This window comes from Oryx dammah, unplaced genomic scaffold, assembly GCF_014754425.2.
Source record: "Oryx dammah isolate SB20612 unplaced genomic scaffold, SCBI_Odam_1.1 HiC_scaffold_19, whole genome shotgun sequence".
NCBI lineage: Eukaryota > Metazoa > Chordata > Mammalia > Artiodactyla > Bovidae > Oryx > Oryx dammah.
This window is the reverse complement of record NW_024070203.1, coordinates 75422637-75444347: the sequence shown is the minus strand read 5'-3', so window position 1 is coordinate 75444347 and position 21711 is coordinate 75422637. Positions and strand designations below refer to the sequence as shown.

Here is a 21711-nt window from a genome sequence, read left to right as displayed (position 1 = left end):
TGCTCCACTTGGGTTAGGGCAAGGTGCTTTGTCCACCCCAGCATGCAAGAGAGCATTTAGCACTGAAGGTTTTCCTGCTCTGCCCTGAGACCTTACCTGTTTGGTGTAAATAACAAACCACCGCCAGTGACTGTCCTCGCAATACTGAAATCTGAGCTCTAAGTTCTGGTTGAGAGTTTGCTGAGGCCCATCCGTATCCAGCAGAGTCCCCTACAAAAGAAAAGATATTACTTGACATTCAGCAGGAATTTAAATGGCTGTTATGTGCTGCACAAAATATCAAAACAAGTGAGAATATCCCTATTCCCAAGATGCCATCAGTCTTTTGGGGAGCCATGAATGTACAATAAATCATCATAGTTTGATATAAGTATTATAAGGGAAGCAAACACAGGTCTATGCAAGTGAACAGGATGGACATCTAATCCAGACTAGGAGGTAAAGAAGTTCTGGTGGGGTGAGAGTGGAGAGAGAGTGTTATCTGAGCAGAAGAATAAATTATCCAAGTTTGCTGTGTGTTTTTTTGAGGGAGGGGTGTGGTGGTAACAAGTGGTTCCCAGTAGAAGACAAAATAAGCGCAGATGCACTGAGGCACAAGGGAGCCTGGCACACTGGAGTGTGGCTGCATCATTTGCTGTGATGGATGGGGGGCTGAGAGAGGAAGGGCAGGGCCAGAGCCTGGAAGCCTGGTAGGAAGCACCTGTGATTTTTGCTTTACAGCATCGATCGCTTTTTCTTCTGGTACTAGAGTTTCAAATTCCCTTGGGAAAAACTTTTCACTGTGGCTCTCAAGCTAGGACAGTCAGGAAATGCTGCCCTCTTGGAGGGTGGCACGTGACCCAAGCTCAAGCCAACTGGATAAATACTCTGGGTCTCTCATTTGATTCCAGGGCAGAAGGATCCAAAGAGCAGGTCCTGATAAAGAATCCCTGTTTTCTAGAAATCTTGAGCTCCTCTGGTTCTTGGTTATCCTGAGCCTCTATTTCAGTCTTTTTTTTTTTTCCACCCTTTCCTTGAAATCAGTGGATTATCTCATACCCCTCTAATAAATCCTTTTTTTGTTGTTGTTGTTTCCCCACAAGAGCCAGAAGTATTGGTTTCTACTATTTGCTACCAAAAGAGCCCTGGCTGTTACAGGTTTTACAAGCTAAGTGAAGGAGTCTGAACTTTATCTTAAGGACAACAGGCCATTTTGTTAAAAGATTTTAAAAGCTGAATAATAACACAAATTTGTATTTTAGAACTATGGGTCTGGCAGCATCAATATAAAAAACTGAACTGAGAAACAGCTGTTTTCAGACATAGAACAGCAGAGAATGCAGAACTGTCAACCCTGAGAAGCAGAAAACAAGTAAGGTGAGCCCTGTAGTTACCCAGTTTACTGCCTGGAGGAGTTTCCAAGATTCAGCACAGGGAGGGAAACCCAGAGTCCAGAGGTCTTGCTAAGTTGGTGAGAAAGAGACAAAAATTTGTGAAGTGGTGGTTAGAATTTATGGGATAGAAGATGAAAGACAAAGGTTTTACAAAGAGCAAGAGCTCCAGAGAGCACCTTTCAAATCTCTTTGCTAAATGATTTGTGCATGCATGGGAGATGTACAAATTTGCATCTGGGAAGTCTGGGGAAAGAACCACTGAAAAGCAGCAGGTTGAACAATTCCAAAAGCTCTTAAACCAGCCTGGAAATAGTTTCTCTCAACCTGAGTAGAGATAGCAGAATAAACAAGACAGAGAGAGTTCTAAGAACGGCAGCTATTAAGTAAAGTACTAAATTAGTCCTCCAAACTTCTCTTGATCTGCCTTAAGAAAGCTTAAAAGCAAGTTTCAAAAAAATAAAACTAATTCCAAGTAATTTAATTGTGTGACAGAACAAAATCCAATCTTCTTTAAAGGAATACAATAAAATCCAGCATTCAACAACGTAAAATTCACAGTGTTTGGCATACCATAATAAATTACCTGGTGTGCAAAGTATGAGATAAGTGTACTCTGCAAATAGGAGAAAAATCAATCAACAGAAATGTCAGAGCTGATGGAATTAGTAGACCATAATATAAAAAGTTATTTTAAATATGCTCCACACACTCAAAAATTTAGAAAAAATAGCATGATAAGGAGAGAAATGGAAGATATAAAAAAGACCTTAATGGCCTTCTAGAGATGAAAAATAAAGTATAATAGTAGAAATAAAAATATAACGAATGGGAAAGACACACATTATATGCTACAGAAGATTGATGACTTTGAAATTATGACAAGAGAAACCACCCAAAATTAAGCACACAGAGAAAAAAAGACTGAAATAAAACCACAATGAGATACTACTTTACATCCATTAGAATGGCCATATTTTTTAAAAAATTAGATAATAACAAGAACAGGCAAGGATATGGGGAAATTGGAATCCTCTTATGTTGCTGGTAGGGATGTAAACTGGAGAAGACACTGTAAATGACAGTCTGGACTTTCCTCAAAAAATTAACCATAAAAGTTAACCACTATGGTGAATTACCAGCAATTCCACTCCTCGGTATATACCCAAGAGAAACGAAAACCTATGTCCACATAAAAAAAACCTATGCACAAATGTTCATAGTAGCATAATTCATAACAGTCAAAAGGTAGAAACAACCATCAATGGACAAGTGGATATATCTGTACAATGGAATATTATTTGACCGTAAAAAGGAATAAATACTGATATATGCTACAACAAGAATGAGCCCTGGAAACATTACATTAAGTAAAAACACCAGTATGTTGTTTTTGAATTGTTCAACCTGCTTTTGGAATTGTTCAACTGGCTGCTTTTCAGTGATTCTTTCCCCAGACTTCTCAGATGCAAATTTGTGCATTGCCCACACATGCACAGATCATTATTTAGCCAACAGATTTGAAAGGTGCTCTCTGGAGCTCTTGCTCTATGTAAAACCCTTGTCTTTAGTCTTTTATCCCATAAGTTTTAACCACCACTTCACAGATTTTTATCTCTTTCTCCTCAACTTAGCAAGACCTCCGGTCTCTGGGTTTCCCTCTCAAAAAACATTCACAAGCACCATGTATGATTCCATTAATATGCTAAGTTCAGAATAGGCAAATCTATAGAGGCAGAAAGTAAATTAGTGGTTTCCTAGGCCTGGTGACAAGGAAGTAACAAATAAAAGGTATGGAGCTTCCTTTTGAGGTATTGTAAAATTGATTGTGATGATAGTTACACAACTCTGAATATACTGAATGCTACTGAGTTGTACACTTTGTATTGTGTGGAATGTGAATAATATCTTGATAAAGCTGTTACAGAAGAAGAGAATGATGATGCGGTGTTGGTAGAGGGATTTATACCTCCCTCTGTGTGTCTACACAAAGATCCATGGAACAGAACTAGACCCACACAAATGTGCCCACCTGATTTTTTGCAAAGGTATGACAGCAATTCAATTGAAGAAAGATAGCCTTTGCAACAAATGGTCCTAGAGCAGTTGGACTTCCATAGGCAAAAAAGGGAACTTTGGCAAAGAATTTGGACTTGACACCAAAAACACAATAAAGAAAAACAACTTCATCAAAATTAAAGTCTTTTGCTTTGCAAAAGACCCTGTGAAGAGAATGAAAAACTACGAAGTGAGAGAAAGTACTAGCAAGCCACATATCCAAAAAAGGACTAATATCTAGAATGTAAGTGCTCTCAAAACTCAATAGTAAACAAAAAATCCAATTGGAAAATGGGAGAGATTATGAAGACATATCACCTAAGAAGATACCCAGATGGTAAATAAGCACATGAAAAGCTGTTCAACATCGTTAGCCATGAGGGAAAGGCAAACTAAAATCACAATTAAATACCAATACACACTTACCAGGATGACTAAATAAAAAATAATGCCAAATGCTGATGAGAAAGTGGAGAGACTGGCTTGCTCATACATCGCTGGTGGGAATGTATAAAAAATTGGCACAGCCCCTTTGAAAACAATCTGGCAGTTTCTTAAAAAATTTAACACACAACTTCCAACAATTGCACTCCTAGGCATTTATCCCAGGGAAATGAAAACTTGTGCTCAGACAAAAACCTATGAATCCACATTTATAGAAGCTTTATTCATAATAGCTAATAACTGGAAACAACCAGGTATCTTACTTTGGGTGAGTGTTTTGAAAAATTGTGGCTATTCTATATCATGGAACACTGCTCAGCTGCCAAAAGAAATAAACTGCTGATATATACACACTGAGCTGAATGAATTTCCAAAGAATTATGCTGAGTAAAAAAAATTCCCAAAGACTACATACTGTGTGATATGTTCATGTAACATTCTTTTATTTTTTAAGGTAACAAATTCCTTGCTTTTATTTTATGTTTACCTCCTAAATACAGTCAGTTCTTGTTGTTCACACTAGCTATGTTCTCTAGTCACCACAAGCACTGCATTAGTGAGTTCGGATACACAGTCCAAGGGGAAATATAGGTTTAGGTTCTTGTGAACCTCTGGTCACAATATCTTCATCAACTGACTGGTGCATAACCTTGTCTTATGTGTGTGAGTGTTTGTTTTTTCTAACTGAGGTCATAATTGATGTGCAAAAAAAACTGCACATATTTAATGTACACAATTTGAAGAGTTTGGACATATGCATGTATCCATGAAATGATCACCACAATCAAGTCATAGATAATCCATTACTTCCAAAAGCTTTATAAAATATTCTTGAAATGACACAATATGAAAATGGCAAACAGGTTAGGGTTGCCAGGGGTTCAAGAGGGATGAGAGTGGGAGTAAGTGGATGCAGCTATAAAAAGCTAACATGAAAGATCCTTGTGATGATGGAAACGTCTCAACTTTTCATTCTATCAATGTCAGTAGCATGGGTGGTGATACTGCACTCTAGTTTCAAAAGATGGAATAATTGAAGAAAAGTGGGTAGAGTGTATGCAAAACCTCTGTACCATTTCTTTCAACTACATATGAATCTATAATTATATCAAAATTAAAAGTTTACCTTTTAATTAAAAAATAATTAACTGTTGAAAGCAAAAATAATTATAACACAGTATGAGGTCTATAATATATGCATAAATAAATAAATATGGCAACAAATACCACAAAGGACAGAAGGGGCAAACAGAGGTACACTGTTGTAAGGTTTTTAAACTTTTTGTGAAATGGTGTAATATTTGAAAGTAGACTGTAATAAGTTAAACAGATGTATATTAAAGACTCAAGTAATCATAAATTTTAAAGGCGTGGATAAAAAAACAAGGAAACAAACAAATGTCTAAATAATAAAATAATCTATAGAAGACAAGAAGGAAAAAACTAACAAAATTTAAAGAAATGGACAAGTCTACAATTATATTTGAAGATTTTAACACGCCTCACAATAGCTGATAGTTCGAACAAGTAGAGAGAAATGTGTAAGGATAGAGGAGACTTGAACGTCATTAACCACTTGATGGAACTGATATTTGTAGGGTTAGAGTTAGGGCAACATATGCATTCTCAACAGCGGCAGCATATACATTCTTCTCGAGTGCACACCAGACATTTCAAGATATACCAAACGTTGGCCACAAAACAAGTTCCCATGCTTTAAAGGGACTGAAATCATATGATGTGTTTTATTCTTCTGACCCCAAGAGGGTAAGAGTGGGGCAGTGAGAAGGGTTAGGAGGCTGTGGGATTTCATCCAGGCAGCAAATGTTGAGATCAAGACATGAGGGCAGAGAGAAAAGGAGAATCTTGAAGGACAGCAGTGCCGTAGGATGGTGTTAAGAGCTGACTCACTGGAGAGGCCCCTGTTGCTGGGAAAGACTGAAGGCAAACGGAGAAGGGGCCGGCAGAGGATGAGATGGTTGGATGGCATCATCGACTCAATGGACATGAATGTGAGCAAACTCCAGGAGACAGTGAAGGACAGGGAAGCCTGGCGTGCTGCAGTCCATGGGGTTGCAAAGAGTTGGACATGACTTAGCAACTGAACACCACCACCAGTGTCGTAGAACAGATAGGTCTGTCTGCATCAGCAATTAAAAATGTAAGATAAGAGAAAAGTTAGGGGTAATTTCAAGATTGCTGATTTGGCAACTAGGGGTGGTAGTGGAAATCCTATTTAACAAGATAGAGAACACAGGAGGAAGAACCCTAGGTTGGGCATATGGAAAAGGATGAGTCTGGTTTGGGGAAAGGTGGAGTGTGAGGTGTCTGTGAAACTTGGTGAAAATGTCAAGAACGCGGTAGGAAATACTGGACCTGTTGACAGGTCATCTGGGAAACTGACTTCAGGAGATAAGTAGAGGAGAGATTCTAGAAATGGAACCCCAGGAAACACCAGCATTTCAGGAGTGGTCAGAGGGAGAGGCAGCCCACAAAATTAGAGGAGGAAGCAGGGGGAGTTGTGAAAAGGAAGACATGATTGATGTAGCAAATGCTGCAGACAGGCCTGTCTCTCTGTCCTCACGGTACTGAGCCAGCTAAAAAAATCCCCATGGGTTTCATGGATTTAGTAGCTGGGTGTCATGGTTGCTTTAATAGCGTTTGTTCTCTACTAGTTAAATGGGATAATGCCTCTTAGCTCCCTGGGTTATATTTAAGAACTTAATTAAGAAATGCTAATTACTTTTTATAAATATTGACCTTTGTTTTCTCTTAATAAAAAAAAGGAATTAAATAGCATATGTGTCATTGCCTAGCATAGCTGGTACAAAGTAAGCACTCAGTAAGTCTGGTCAGAAAGCTCTCTCTTGGGAGGACATGGCAATGCAGGTGTGATGCCAGAGATCCTTACGAATAGCTCTGCTGGACTTTTTGCAATAGCTAGGACATGGAAGCAACCTAGATGTCCATTGGCAGATGAATGGATAAGAAAGTTGTGTTACATATACACAATGAAATGTTACTCAGTTATTAAAAAAAAAAAGAACACATTTGAGTCAGTTCTAATGACGTGGATGAAACCAGAGCTTATTACACACAGTGAAGTAAGTCAGAAAGAGAAAGACAAATACTGTATATTAATGCATATATGTGGAATTTTAGAAAGACACTAACGACGATCCTACAGGCAGGGGAGCAAAAGAGACACAGGTGTAAAGAACAGAATTTTGGACTCTGTGGGAGAAGGCGAGGGTGGGATGATCTGAAAGAGTAGCATTGAAACATGTATATCACCATATGTAAAATACATGACCAGTGCAAGCTTGATGCATGAAGCAGGGCACCCAAAGCTAGTGCTCTGGGACAACCTAGAGGGATAGGGTGGGGAGGGAGGTGGGAAGGGGGTTCAGGATGGGGGGACACATGTATACCCGTGGCTGATTAGTGTTGACATATGGCAAAAACCATCACTATATTGTAAAGTAATTATCCCCAATTAAAATAAACAAATTAATATTTTTTAATTAAAAAATAAAAGAATAGCTCTGCTGGGCAGCATCCAGTTTCCAAGCATAGAGATCTTATTGATACTGAACACGTGTTAAGTGTTCAGTAAATGGTAGCTGTTATTTCTACATGTTGTTATTACTTTAGATACCTTCAAGCAGTAGAGAAGTCTGCTGTTGGAAGGTGAGGAGTGTCTCTACAGCGAGAGTGAGGAACTTGTACCAGATAATAGGTAGGTTTTACTAGGTGATGCTTTGCGCATGCTCAGTCGTGTCCGACTCTTTGCGACCCCCATGGACTGTAGCTCACCAGGCTTCTCTGTCCTTGGGATTTTATGATGCTTACTGTGGCTTAGATGCCAGTCCACTCAAGGTACTGATTCAAATGGCAAACCTGTCTCCCTGATACCAACACGGTCATCCAAAAACACTAGGATTTTTAAAATCATGGATGAAGGCTTTAAATGGTGGGAAAGGCAAGGTGCCAAGATACTCACAAGGAAAGTGACCTGCCAGCACTTCACTCTGTCCATCTGGAAAGTGACGTCCAGGGTCTGGTTATCAGGCAGGGTTAGGCAGCAGCTGATCTCATTATTGCCGACGGAAAGAAGGGCCTGGCAGCCCGGTTCTGGGTGGTCACAGCTGCAGGGTTCCAGCTGCACGTATCCATAGTGCCGGACCTCCCGGGCGAGCTCCAAAAACTGCTCCAAAGTGGGGTGGGGATGGAGGAAGCAAAAGACTGCTTGAAGCGGATGAAAAATCTCATGTCAGAAGCTACTGCCGTTCTAACACAACACCTGGAAGGGAGTCACAGTGAAAGCACCTTTTTCTTCCCGGTGACGCAGATGAAGACGACGGCCCCGTGTGCTGACAGGGCTGCCCGAGTTCCTGGTGTGGGCTCCCTCGTTGACCATCATGTCCCTGCTCTTTTTACAGCGTTCAGACATAGTGGAAATAAAATATTCAGTGTGTGAACGATGAAGGAAGAAAAGAGTAGGATGTAATCGAATGAGTAGTTATGATTCTATCTCAGTCGATTAGAGCAGCAGAATAAACAAAAAGTGAATGCTTAAGATGCTGTGTTTAAAAAGAAAAACAACTAAGCTGAGATCAAATTTTTACAGGCCGCTTTATATGCTGGTGGTAATCACTGTCAGAGACAGAAGCATTGGAAACGGCAATGAAGTGAGGGCGAGAGTGAGTCACGGCCCCAAAGTGCCAACGGAATGTTGAATGTTGGTGACGTTTAAGGTTTAGCTTTTCCCTCTGCTTCTGTTGTTACGGAAAAACAGAGGACAGCTGCAGGTCACACCTGTGGTCCTGGCATCCTGTCCTGCTAATGTCTGTTGAGGACCTTTCAACAAAGTGATCATTGGCGACTGCCTTCAAGTAGCCTGCCATCAGTTTAGTGACCTCCACTTTGTTCTTCCAGCCTACACCATGGTCCTATCTGATGGGGTGGACGGTGTGCGTTCAGAGAAGGTAGTTCTCACTTTACCACATGGTTAAATCAGAAGGAAGGCCACTCAGCAACAACCTGGCTCTTTCCCAATCCTTTCCTGAAGCAAGGTAACTTACACCTCCCTTTTGAGGGCTACGTGAGCACTCTCTGAAAAGGGAAACGCCGTGAGGGACGGGTAACTCTCGGTACCAGGTGGCGGAAGGATTCCAGTCTCTCCCGGCCACGTGTCGGACCAGCTCATTGCACTGAGGCCCATGCATTCAACTTAGGAGGTGCGTCCAGCTGCTGGACCTCCCTTTGGGTTGGGGGAGACATCAGAAACGACAGGTGGTGGGCAGATGTTACCTGTGTGGTGGGGACAGGGGCTGAGTAATCAATCCCACCACTGAGCATTTAGAGTAGTTTCATGGCTCTTGCTACAAAACTTCTTTTGTATTATATGGTATAAATCCTTGTTTATTTTACTCTTTGGTAACACAAAACATTTGTAATAAACTGTAATATACTCTTGGCTGCAGAGCTCTAAAAGAGGTGAAAGTGTTTTTAATTAAAAGCTAAGCTCCATTTCTCTAAGAAGTTGGTGATGAATAAGTAACTTGCTCAAAATGCTAGCTGGCACCTAGCATTCAAAGTTGGGGGTGGGGTGGGTAGTACTGATATTTCTGCCTGTGTGAAAAGCAGAGGACAGAAATCTAAAAGGTTTATCTACTTGAAAATGAGTTTTGTTTTCTTATTGGACACATCACACAGCTTGCAGGATCTAAGTTCCCCAACCAGGGTTGAACCCAGGCCATGGCAGTGAAAGTGCAGTCCTAACCAGGGGACCACCATGGAATTTCTGAAATTTGTTCTTTTAAGAAGTACCTGAAAAAGATAATTTAACACGTAGAACTGCAGAAGGTATATTAGCATTTGGCAAACTTACCTGCAGAGCCGTGTAGTAAATATCTTCAATTCTGTGGGTATATGGTGCCAGTACCCACCTCTACTGCTCTAGCACAAAATCAGCATTTGACAATACTTACATGAGTGAGTGTGGCTATGTGCCAATAAAGCTTTATTTACACAAACAGTGGCCCAGGGACCATAGTTCAGTCTCTTTCTGATTTAGATCAAATGACTGCTCCTTTAAGTTAATTTCACTCATTTTCGATTCCAAGTTTTCTTGTACATGTACAGTACAGTTGTTAATGTGTTGACTCCATTAGCAGGAGAACTTTTACAAACACTTAAATAACGTTGGTTTTAATAACAGTATTCTTAGATGCTTCAAGAGAAAAATCATTTGTTAACTTGAATAATGGTTCCGTTTTTTTCAAGCAAAAAAAAAAAAAACAGCTCACACATACCCTGTCCTGAAGCAGTACATGTGAATCTGACAAATAAGACATATTTTGACAAAATAAATGGCCTCTCCTTCGTTGTGTTATCTTTTTTATTCTGTATATTTAGCCAACTACTAAAGCAATGACTTCAAACAAAATGCAAAGAAAATTTAGAGGACTAAATTCATGCACTCAAAGTGAGAGTTTTTAAAGATCACTATTAAAATAGTATGATAAAATGATGTAAAACATTCAACCATAGAAAATAAACTTTGTTTTATGGCAAAAACACAACTTTTGTTAGAGCACAGCAGCATGGTTAAAAACAACATTCTTATTAAACTAAGAAGTTTATAGATCAGAAATTGTCCTTAGAATTGGTAACTGTGTCCAAAGCAATAGCAACATGATATTCATCAAAATAAAAGCTGTAAGTATAAAAATTTGCAAACACACAGAGAAACTGAACACCAAAATTTCTGAGACAAAGCTTTAATGGAATACCAATGGGAAAGTGGGAAAGTGTTAGTCGCTCAGTCGTGTCAGACACTTTGCAACCCTGTGGACTGTAGCCCTCCAGGCTCCTCTGTCCATGGGAATCTCCAGGCAAGAATACTGGGGTGGGTTTCCATTCCTTTCTCAAGGGGATCTTCCCAACCCAGGGAAGATTCTTTACCATCTGAGCTACCCGGAAAGACTTCTCAGTATGCTGCTGCTGCTAAGTCGCTTCAGTCGTGTCCGACTCTGTGCGACCCCATAGACGGCAGCCCACCAGGCTCTTCTGTCCCTGGGATTCTCCAGGCAAGAATACTGAAGTGGGTTGCCATTTCCTTCTCCAAATTCTCAGTATACCGAGGGGGAAAATACTAAATCATGGCAGTATATGCTTTTTCCCTCTCTTTTTTTTTTTTTTTTTTGCAACTCATCAATAAAATTCTCAAAATATGGTGACTTTGAAGGATGGCTTTCTATATCAACCTAAGTATAAATGAATCATCTAAATTTTATTTGCATTTTCTTCAAAATCAGTGCTTTGGTGATGAGTATTGGTAAAGTATAAAGGATTTTTTAAAAAGATAATACAATGAAGCAAAGACCATTTCTTCTGTTAAAATATGACTTTTCAGACTCATATACTTCTTGGGGGGTATGCCATTGGTACTATACCATCTTTATGGAAGTTTAAAAAATGAACATTTAGAAATAATGTAAAGAATAATAGAACATGTATTTAAGACAGACAATATTGGCTGCTATGTTCAGGGACCTTCAGCCAGGAACCATACCAGGTGTTGGGAACATAGAGTATGTATTATATAAATTAGATAGACTCAGTCCTGGGCCTCGTGGTGCTCGCTGCCACAATGATTTATAGAAGCAAATCCTGGAAACAATCTGACTTCCAATAATAGGAAATTGGTTAGCTAAATGATAACATAATCATAAAATGGAATACTCTGCATTGTTAAAAATAATATTGAGGGTCTATATTAATTAACTTGGCAAAGGATGCATACCATATTGTATTTTTTAGAATCTTTAAACAATAAGACTTTATTAATTTTATAATAAGAAAAATCAATGAAGGCATTCTCATTTTTAAAAAGAGCCCCACTTTTAGTGCTTGAGGGGTTTATAAATTACAGAAACAGCTCAATTCCAATATGTTTCTCTAACTCTCTTCCAAGAGATTTCTCTTGGTGCAATATTTCATTCACCTTTGTTTGGTTGTCTTCTTTCTGGAGAGCCTCTAATTGCTGCCTCTGCACCTCTGTGGGTTTGGCCCATTCTTTTTCAATGTCTTGTATTGCCTTAAAACAATATAAGTTGTAAAATTAGCAAACTTAACAGAAATGAATTAACCTAACAAAAATATACTCGTGTATGAAATGCTATAAAAACAGACCCAAGTGGGCATATATAAAGATTTAGCAGGTTATAAAGGTTACATTTAAAATTAATTGGGTGTAGGTACAATGGTTTGGGTACAACTGATAGCATTTGGAAAAGAAAATAAAATTTTCTCTTTCCCCCCACCACCCAATCAAATAAACACAGATAGGTTAAAGATTCAAATGTAAAAACCATAAAAGAACCAGAAGAAAGTAAAAGTGAGTATTTTTATCTGATCAATAAGAAATACCTTTCTAAGCTACAAAGACAAATAACATACAAATGAATATGTAATTACATAAAAATATTAAAGCCACCAAGAATAAAACTAAGAAGAAAATGGCAAACCAAGGCAAAACTGCATCATATGTGGCAAAGAGTTAATCTTAATTACATAAAGCAATAGTAAAAATATAAATATCTCTAATAGGAAAATAAAGAAATGCTATATATCAGCAATTAATAAAAAGGAATTCCAAATGACAAGTGCAGATTGAACCTCACTAGTAATCAAAGAATCTGTTTGCCTCTCAAATTGGCAAAGACCCATCAGTTCAGTTCAGTCGCTCAGTTCAGTTCAGTTCAGTTCAGTTCCGTTGCTCAGTTGCATCCAAGTCTTTGCGACCCCATGAATCGCAGCACGCCAGGCCTCCCTGTCCATCACCAACTCCCAGAGTTCACTCAGACTCACGTCCATTGAGTCAGTGATGCCATCCAGCCTTTTCATCCTCTGTCATCCCTTTTCTTCCTGCCCTCAATCCCTCCCAGCATCAGAGTCTTTTCCAATGAGTCAACTCTTCGCATGAGGTGGCCAAAGTACTGGAGTTTCAGCTTTAGCATCAGTCCTTCCAAAGAACACTCAGGACTGATCTCCTTTAGAATGGACCAGCTGGATCTCCTTGCAGTCCAAGGGACTCTCAAGAGTCTTTACAACACCACAGTTCAAAAGCATCAGTTCTTCAGCACTCAGCTTTCTTCATAGTCCAATTCTCACATCCATACATGACTACTGGAAAAACCATAGCTTTGACTAGACAGACCTTTGTTGGCAAAGTAATGCCTCTGCTTTTTAATATGCTGTCTAGGTTGGTCATAATTTTTCTTCCAAGGAGTAAGCGTCTTTTAGTTTCATGACTGCAATTACCATCTGCAGTGATTTTGGAGGCCAAGAAAATAAAGTCTCTCACTGTTTCCATTGTTTCCTCATCTATTTGCCATGAAGTGATGGGACCATATGCCATGATCTTAGTTTTCTGAATGTTGAGTTTTAAGCCAACTTTTTCACTCTCTTTTTTCATTTTCATCAAGAGGCTCTTTAGTTGTTCTTTTCTTTCTGCCATAACAGTGGTTATCATCTGCATATCTGAAGTTACCGATATTTCTCCTGGCAATCTTGATTCCAGCATGTGCTTCATCCAGTCCAGCATTTCTCATGTTGTACTCTGCATACAAGTTGAATAAGCAGGGTGACAATATACAGCCTTGACATACTCCTTCCCCTATTTGGAACCAGTCTGTTGTTCCATGTCCAGTTCTAATTGTTGCTTCTTGACCTGCTTACAGCTTTCTCAGAAAGCAGGTCAGGTGGTCTGGTATTCCCATCTCTTTAAGAGTTTTTCACAGTTTGTTGTGATCCACACAGTCAAAGGCATTGGCATAGTCAGTAAAGCAGAAGTAGATGTTTTTCTGGAACTCTCTTGCTTTTTCTATGATCCAGTGAATGTTGGCAATTTGATCTCTGGTTCCTCTGCCTTTTCTAAATACAGCTTGAACATCTGAAAGTTCATGGTTCACATACTGTTGAAGCCTGGCTTGGAGAATTTTGAGCATTACTTTGCTAGCATGTGAGGTGAGTACAATTATGCAATAGTTAGAGCATTCTTTGGCTTAAAGAATGGTGTGATCAGATAACCATGATGGTGTGATCTCTTACCTAGAACCAGACATCCTGGAATGTGGAGTCAAGTGGGTCTTAGGAAGCATTACTACAAACAAAGCTAGTGCAGGTGATGGAATTCCAGTTGATTTATTTCAAATCCTAAAAGATGATGCTGTAAAAGTGCTGTACTCAATATGCCATCAAATTTGGAAAACCCAGCAATGGCCACAGAACTGGAAAAATGTCAATTTTCATTCCAATCCCCAAAGAAAGGCAATGCCAAAGAATGGCAATGTGAAGACAAATATATATATATAATATTCAGAGTTAGCAAGGGTTTGAAGAAATAGGAAGCTCATATAGATCTGACACAATTTAACCTGGTACAACTTTATGGAGATAGTTTGGTATTTAAATCTAAAACCATCTACAGGAATGATAAACATAGATGTAAGAAAAATGTATTTATAAGGCTATTACTACTACCATTTTTAATATTGAAAAATTTTCAACTATAAATTGTGGCAAACATATGTATAATGCTTACTGTGTGTCAGGCAATGTTCTAATTGCTCTAAAACCAAAATCAACCCCAGCCCCTCCCCTCTCTGGTAGCTACTAATTTGTTCTCGGTATCTACTTGTTTGCTTGGGTTTGTTCATTAATTTTATTATACTATTTATTTATTATTTTATTTATATTTTGATGAAATCATACAGCATTTGTCTTTCTCCATCTAACTTATTTTAGCAAAATACCCTCAAGGTCCATCGGTGTTGTCACAAATGGCACAATTTCATCTTTTTCATGGCTGAGTAGTATTCCACCGAAGGAATGCTTGAAGCCACTGGTAGATGAAAGAGACAAGGAACAGAAACTCCCCTACCACCTCCAGAGGGAACATGGCCCTGCCAATACCTTGATTTCAGACTTCTGACCTACGGAACTGTGAGAAAATAAATTTTTATTATTTTAGAGGTCCTCCTCCATAAAAAAAAAAGGTCAATCCTTACAGCACCTTATGAAGTAGATACTATTAATAAATGCCCCAAAATAGGTGATAGAGTTTAGGTATAATCAAATAATAGGTTATGCTACTAGTTAAAATTATATAAAATATTTAACAACACAGGAAAAGTCTATGAGGCATTGGTACATGAAAACATGTCTAGTTACAAAATAAGGGCATAGTAATCAGGTCCTGATTTTTATAAAACAAAAAAAAATAAATATAAACCAAGCCACAAAGACCTTGTATGTACACTTAGCAGTCAAGAAAAATGAATGTGCACATGAGTGAAATGAATTAATAGTATACACAGTAAAAACACTGAAAAAGTTAAGAGTTTATATGTATGGTTGATATAAGATTTGGGATGATGTTTACTTTTGTTTTTGAGTCCTTCCATATCTGCACATTTTTATAAAATGAAAACAAATTTTATAACTGAAAAACAATGAGAAGTGAATACACTATTAGGCCCTGTTGGCTGGGCTTTGAGCAACTGGACCAGCAAATGTTTCCACACTCCGACTCCCTGACGGGCTGCTCAGTCCTCTGTCCTAATCTGCACTGCAGGCTCAAGCCGAACAACACTGGTCTCAACAGCAGAACTCACTGAAGACAGATGCCCCCTGGATCTCCTGAAGCCCTTGGCAACTTTTCCTGTGCTCTTCCCCTCTTCTCCTGGCACGCAGCCTCCCTTTCCTCTTATCCTTCCTGGGCCCAGGACAGGCCCTAAGATCAGCTTTCCATCTCATCAGCAGCACACACTTAGCCTGTTCTATGCTGACAGCGTGTGCTGGGCTAAGTTGCTTAAGCCATGTACAGCTCTTTGTGACCCTGTGGTCTGTAGCCTCCCAGGCTCCTCTGTCCATGGGCTTCTCCAGGCAGGAATACTGGAGTGGGTTACCATGCCCTTCTCCAGGGGATCTTCCCGAGCCAGGGGTCACATCTACATCTCTTATGTCTCCTGCATTGGCAGGTGGGATCTTCATCACTAGCTGACATCATGCTTTATTTAATGGAGTTTTCCACTGGTCCTCAAACTGTTAACCCTTCTAGAGAAGAACCTGAGCCCTTTACCCCAGTGTATCTCGTGCAACGTCTTACAAGAATTTGTGCAAACCCACAAACAATTCTTTGCCATCAGGTACTTTATACCTTAGTATATGATAGTCTGAATATAGTATATGAATATACTGAACATAGTATACGAATATAATATAGTATGTGATAGTATATACCTTAGTCTGAATGTAAGTCTATATGTTATGTCCCTCATATCACTGAGGGACAGGGTATGCCTTAGCTCCAAGAGGAGAAAGAAAAGCTGAATACATTTTGATATTACTATTGAAGTTGGGGAAAAGGAGATGGATTTAAAGAGGAGAAGAAAAATAATTACTATTTGTTGAGAACTTTTTAAGATAAGTTTTCTCATTGACTTTTTCCAAATGGTTCTGTGGGTTAGGAACATTTACCCCCATTTTAGAGATGGGTAAACTCAAGATCCAGAGATGTTATAACTTTCAAGACAATCCAGTAAGTAAGTGGCAACGGTTGGATTAAAACTCGGACCTGACTACTCTACCAAGCCCTCTTCCTATTGCCCGAGACACTGAATTTTGACCACATAGGCAGCTACACACCCCAAGACTTTCTCCTTATTGTCAACTGTTCTCAAAACTGAACTTAGATACCATACCTAAGCTAAGAATGGAATTAGCATGGGTGTGAAGAATGGAACACCTTTTCTTTCCTGAATTCACTTGATCTTAGAGCCCTGTAAGGACTGTTAGAACCTGGCAATGATGTCAGAGAGAAACCTGACTAAATATACAAGGTAAACAACATTCATGGTGGTAAGTAGGTAAGTACTAACTAAAGATATATCATTCATCATTAGAGGACCTGGGACTCTCAAATGTAGAGCTTTAAATATTCTACAGGAGAGGTAAGATAAATGTTTTTGTTTTACTGCCCTTGAAAACCTTTGACCCTGATTATGATTTCACAAGTCATCACTCAGATATATTATATACAGTGCCTCGCTCCAGACAGTGAGAGAGTCAAGTTTAGATAAATGTCTCTACTCAGTTATACGGTTCCCCAAAGACTGGCTGACGGAGACTCATGTGGAACCTAATTTTTAAAATTGCATGAAATCACATAAGTCACGGTTTTCATGAGCTTCAATCACACACACTCTAGAGCTCTCTGCAGAGTCTACAGTAGTGAGACATGGAGAGTGCGTGCCTTTTTAAACAAGGCAGCAGCCACTTGGCTCCGGGTGGTTGAGGCAGAACAGATCAAGGCTAGGGAGCATGTTGGGTCATGGGGGTATTAGGAGGGTAGTGGTCAGCCCACACTCCCCTCACCACACCACATGCCCTGATGCAGGGCTTGACCTGCCTAGAGGAAGGGGCACCTTTTTCTAATTTGTACAAATTATAACCAGGCCAGTGGTGGCCCTGCTGAAATGTAGGCCCAGACTGGACAGAGCCTTTGGTATTTTTTAGAAAATCCATAAACTTCTATTTTTATAGGCAATCTTCCACTTTGTCTGTGGTTTAGTTGTTAAGTCATATCGGACTCTTGTGATCCCATGGACTGTAGCCTGCCATGCTCCTCTGTCCATGGGATTCTCCAGGCAAGAATACCAGAGTGGGTTGCCATTTCCTTTTCCAGGGCATCTTCCTGACCCAGGAATTGAACCCAGGTCTCCTGCATTACAGGCAGATTCTTTACCAATTGAGCTACGAGGGAAGCCCCCACTTTATTTAATGTCACTCAAAATTTTGAAAAGAAGGAAGTAAACACCTTGTGGGAATCCACTTGGCTCCTGGGACATCACTAGACACACTAGCTTTAAAAAAAATTGAGAGTATTTCTTAATGGTTAATTATGATGGCACCATTATTTATCAGAGGAACTCCCCAGACGTCTTCCATTCACTTTTTAAAAGGATGATTGCTTCTCACTCATTCATATCTCCTAAGTGCCCAGGACACAGTCTGTGCCCTTGGCCATTCAGAGTCTAATTAGAGAGACACAGATGTGAACCCACATTCACAACACTGGGTAGGAGTGCCACGATGGAGGGCAGAACAAAATGCCAAGGGGGCAGAGAGGGAGGGGACAGAGAGGACTTCCCAAAGGAGGAAGCAGTCGTGGTTCCCTCCCTCCTGCTGGCTTTGGGCCCCCTTTCCATTTCTCAGGAGCTTCACTCGAATTTGAGAAATGATAGAGGCAGGGGCTGTTATGACATCAGCTATATAGTTTCTTGAAAACTTTACCAGGCAAAGAGCTAAGGTTTGAATATCAGTTTGTTAAAGCTGGAAGAACACCTAGAGACTGTTAGTTCAGTCTCATCGCTTCACAGGGAGACATTGTAGTTCCAGTTCCAGAAGGAAGAAGTGACCAGTCCAAGGTCACCCAGAGGAGAGAGCCACTGACAGAGCAGGGGACAGAAGGCATTTTTAAACTACCGTTCAGTGTGCTTTTCAAGAAACCATCTTTTCCCAAGCCATAAGAGGAGGAAACACCATCAGTTTCTCTCTGGTTTACAACTCCTTAATGAAGATTGATAAACATCGTATGCTGCTGCTGCTGCTGAGAAGTCGCTTCCATCGTGTCCGACTCTGTGCGACCCCAGAGACGGCAGCCCACCAGGCTCCCCCGTCCCTGGGATTCTCCAGGCAAGAACACTGGAGTGGGTGGCCATTTCCTTCTCCAATGCATGAAAGTGAAGAGTGAAAGTGAAGTCACTCAATCATGTCCGACTCTTAGCGACCCCATGGACTGCAGCCTACCAGGCTCCTCCGTTCATGGATTTTCCAGGCAAGAGTACTGGAGTGGGGTGCCATTGCTTTCTCTGTTGTATGATGCTAGTAGTTCCTAATTCTTGTTACCCTGTATCCCTGGAAACCATCCCACAGAAACAATACTAGAATTAAGTGATGCACTGTCAACCAAGGATGCCCTGGCAAACGAACCAGACGTAACTAACAAGGTATTGTAACAGCAAGGACAGAGTGGTGCTAAGCCTCAGGGAACTTTATTTAAAATGGTAAATCACATTCCAACTTATGTAACAGGGGTAAAGGTACATTGAACATGATTATGCATGGATCAAAGCAGGACGTAAAATGAGCTGAAAACTATATTCTAGCCATAAAAGCACAATAGTGAACATTAAACTTTTAATAAGTGATATTCTGATTTGCCTTCTTAGAGTTTCATGGAAATCATTTACTAGATGGTCTTGGGCTCTTAAAAAAGTCCCCTAAGGAGAAATGGGTGTGAAGGTTGTGACTCCTCCAGTGACATTCTGGCTGCTGGGTCTGCTGTGACCGCTCAGCCACACACCCAGCTTCTCTGCCCTGTGCCGAAAAAGCCAAGGTCCCTGGAGGGGCTGGTGGTCTACTGGGGGAGATCTCTACACAAATGATGCTCCATTTTGTCACACTGAAAACTCCACTGAGTTTATGATACCATGATCTTGTGTGACACTAAGGAAAAAGACTGCCAAATAAATTATGACACAGAACCACGAGGCAGTCCTGTGCAGCATAACCCTCCCGGCGGGTAATTGCTTTCATTTCTTCCAAGGCATCTGGCGATTTCTCTCGCCTGCAGAGGCACTGCTCAGCCTGTGCTAGGCAGCCCTTTTGCTTAATCTTAGTATAAAACAGAGCAGTTTCCTCTCTGTGTGAACATAAAGCACTTGGTTGTCACTTTGCAAGAAAATGTGAAACATGGAACCATGGTCATGTCTTCAAAGATGAACATTTGCTTTCCTGGTACAAAAGGGAACCCTGCCACCCTGTCTTTGCCTCTCTGCGTAAGCAATAACTCCCCTTCCATCCAGAATCATACTTTTTGAAGTGATTTTAAATGACAATTAGACTCAACACATATATCAACAACACACCTAATCCTACTAAACGGAACGGCTCTTTATCAGTTGCTACATAACAAACCACCCCAAAAATGAAGACTTCCTAAAAATAATCTAATTAAAGCAATGGAATTGCTGAAAACAAGACCAAAAGTCACCTAAGGAAGTATGTGTTTTTCCTCTTTTATGCTCTTTAGCAAACCAGAGCATCAAAATCCATCCTTTTACCTTTTTTTTGCTATAACCAAACTACTGCAGGAGGTTCTATTAATGTTTTCTTGTCTCCTGAAAGAAAGTGAAAGCATCAGTCACTCAGTTGTGTCCGACTCTTTGTGACCCCGTGGACTGTGGCCCTCCTCTGTCCATGGGATTCTCCAGGCAAGAATACTGAAGTGTTTTGCCATTCTCTCCCCCAGGGGATTTTCCTGACTCAGGGATCGAACCCTCGTCTCTTTTGTCTCCGGCACTGGCAGGCGGGTTCTTTACCACTAGCCCATCTGGGAAGCCCTCCTTGTGTCCTAGCAAAGCTCACTGAAAGCAATGTCTGGGACTTCCCTGGTGGTCCAATGGTTAAGAATCCACCTGCCAATGCAGGGGACACAGGTTCGGTCCCTGATCTGGGAAGATTCCAAATGTCGACAGGCAATTAAGCCCATGCATCACAACTACTGAGCCCACGCTCTAGAGCCTGCGATCTGAAACTGCTGGGCCATGAGCTCTAACTACTGAAGCCCCAACTACTGTTGCCTAGAGCCCAAGCTCTGCAACAGGAAAAGCCACTACAATGAGAAGTCCACGCACCACAACTAGAGAGTGACTCTGCTCGCGCAGTTAAGAGAAAGCCTGCACGCAGCAATGAAGACTCAGCACAACCAAGAATAAATAAATAAATAAACGTTAAAATTTAAAAAGGGTTATACCTGTTTTTTTTTAAAAGTAACATCTGAAACTTCTCCCCTCTCTTCAATTCTGCCTTAGCTTATGAAAAGCTATAGAGTACAGCAGTTTAGAACCACGCTACATAAAAGCCACCTGAAAATGTGTTTTTAAATCCCTTTTCCTAATCTTCCATGTCTAAGCCTACTCAATCCTTTGTCAGCAAACTTTATTTCTTCTTCTTAAAAACAAAGATGGCCAGGATGGAGGGGACACATGTATACCTATGGACGATTCACACTGATGTATGACAAAAACCGTCACAATACTGTAAGGTAATTAACCTCCAATTAAAACAAATAAATAAACTTAATTTTAAAAATGTAGATAGCACCAACTGCCTGACAGAGTTACTATGAGGCTCAAATGAAACAATGTATTTCATATAATTAGTACAATGTAGGATCCCCCAAAAGGCTTAAGGCTAAGGTCATGTCAGGAATAGTTCTAATTTCTGGAGATAATAGCAGTAAACAAACAAATCCCCAATTTCATGGAGAAATCATTCTAGCAGGGAGAGACAGAGTAACTCAAAATTTTTATATAGTGAAATGGTAGAAATGCTAAGGAGAAAATAAAACAAATATTTATGTCAGGATGTAGGATTTATTCTGAGGTGGGATTTATTTATTTATTAAATAATAAATAATTTATTTATTATTCAAACCTTGGGAGGGTTTGAATAGGCCAGGAATTTGACCCACCGTTCTGGGCTTAAGAATAAACTGTTGAGTAATTTCAAGGAAGTCCTTAAAAGAAGCTTCCAGATTTCCCTCCAGGACTGTCAAGCCAGGCCTGGGAAAGGATGGGCCTCCAAAGATGCTGCCCCATGAGGCTGAACAGTGGCAGGGAGCTGGGGAAGAAGTGGGAGCTGAGGTGGGCGGCTGAGGTGAGGGGGCTGAAGTGGGGGGCTGAGGTGGGGGAGCTGAGGTGGG

General features: G+C 40.3%; 1 protein-coding gene across 5 annotated transcripts in view; it reads right to left on the bottom strand.

Moving 5' to 3' along the window:
- Positions 1 to 21711, bottom strand: part of SNX31 (sorting nexin 31) — an 81609-nt gene that overhangs the window by 13086 nt on the left and 46812 nt on the right. For all 5 annotated transcript variants that reach the window (XM_040260974.1, XM_040260975.1, XM_040260977.1 and 2 more), the window contains 3 exons: positions 11884 to 11976; positions 7876 to 8079; positions 97 to 210 (listed from right to left, as the gene is read on the bottom strand). In XM_040260974.1, the coding sequence (XP_040116908.1) occupies positions 97 to 210; positions 7876 to 8079; positions 11884 to 11976 (411 nt within the window). The remainder of the gene's footprint in view (positions 1 to 96; positions 211 to 7875; positions 8080 to 11883; positions 11977 to 21711) is intronic.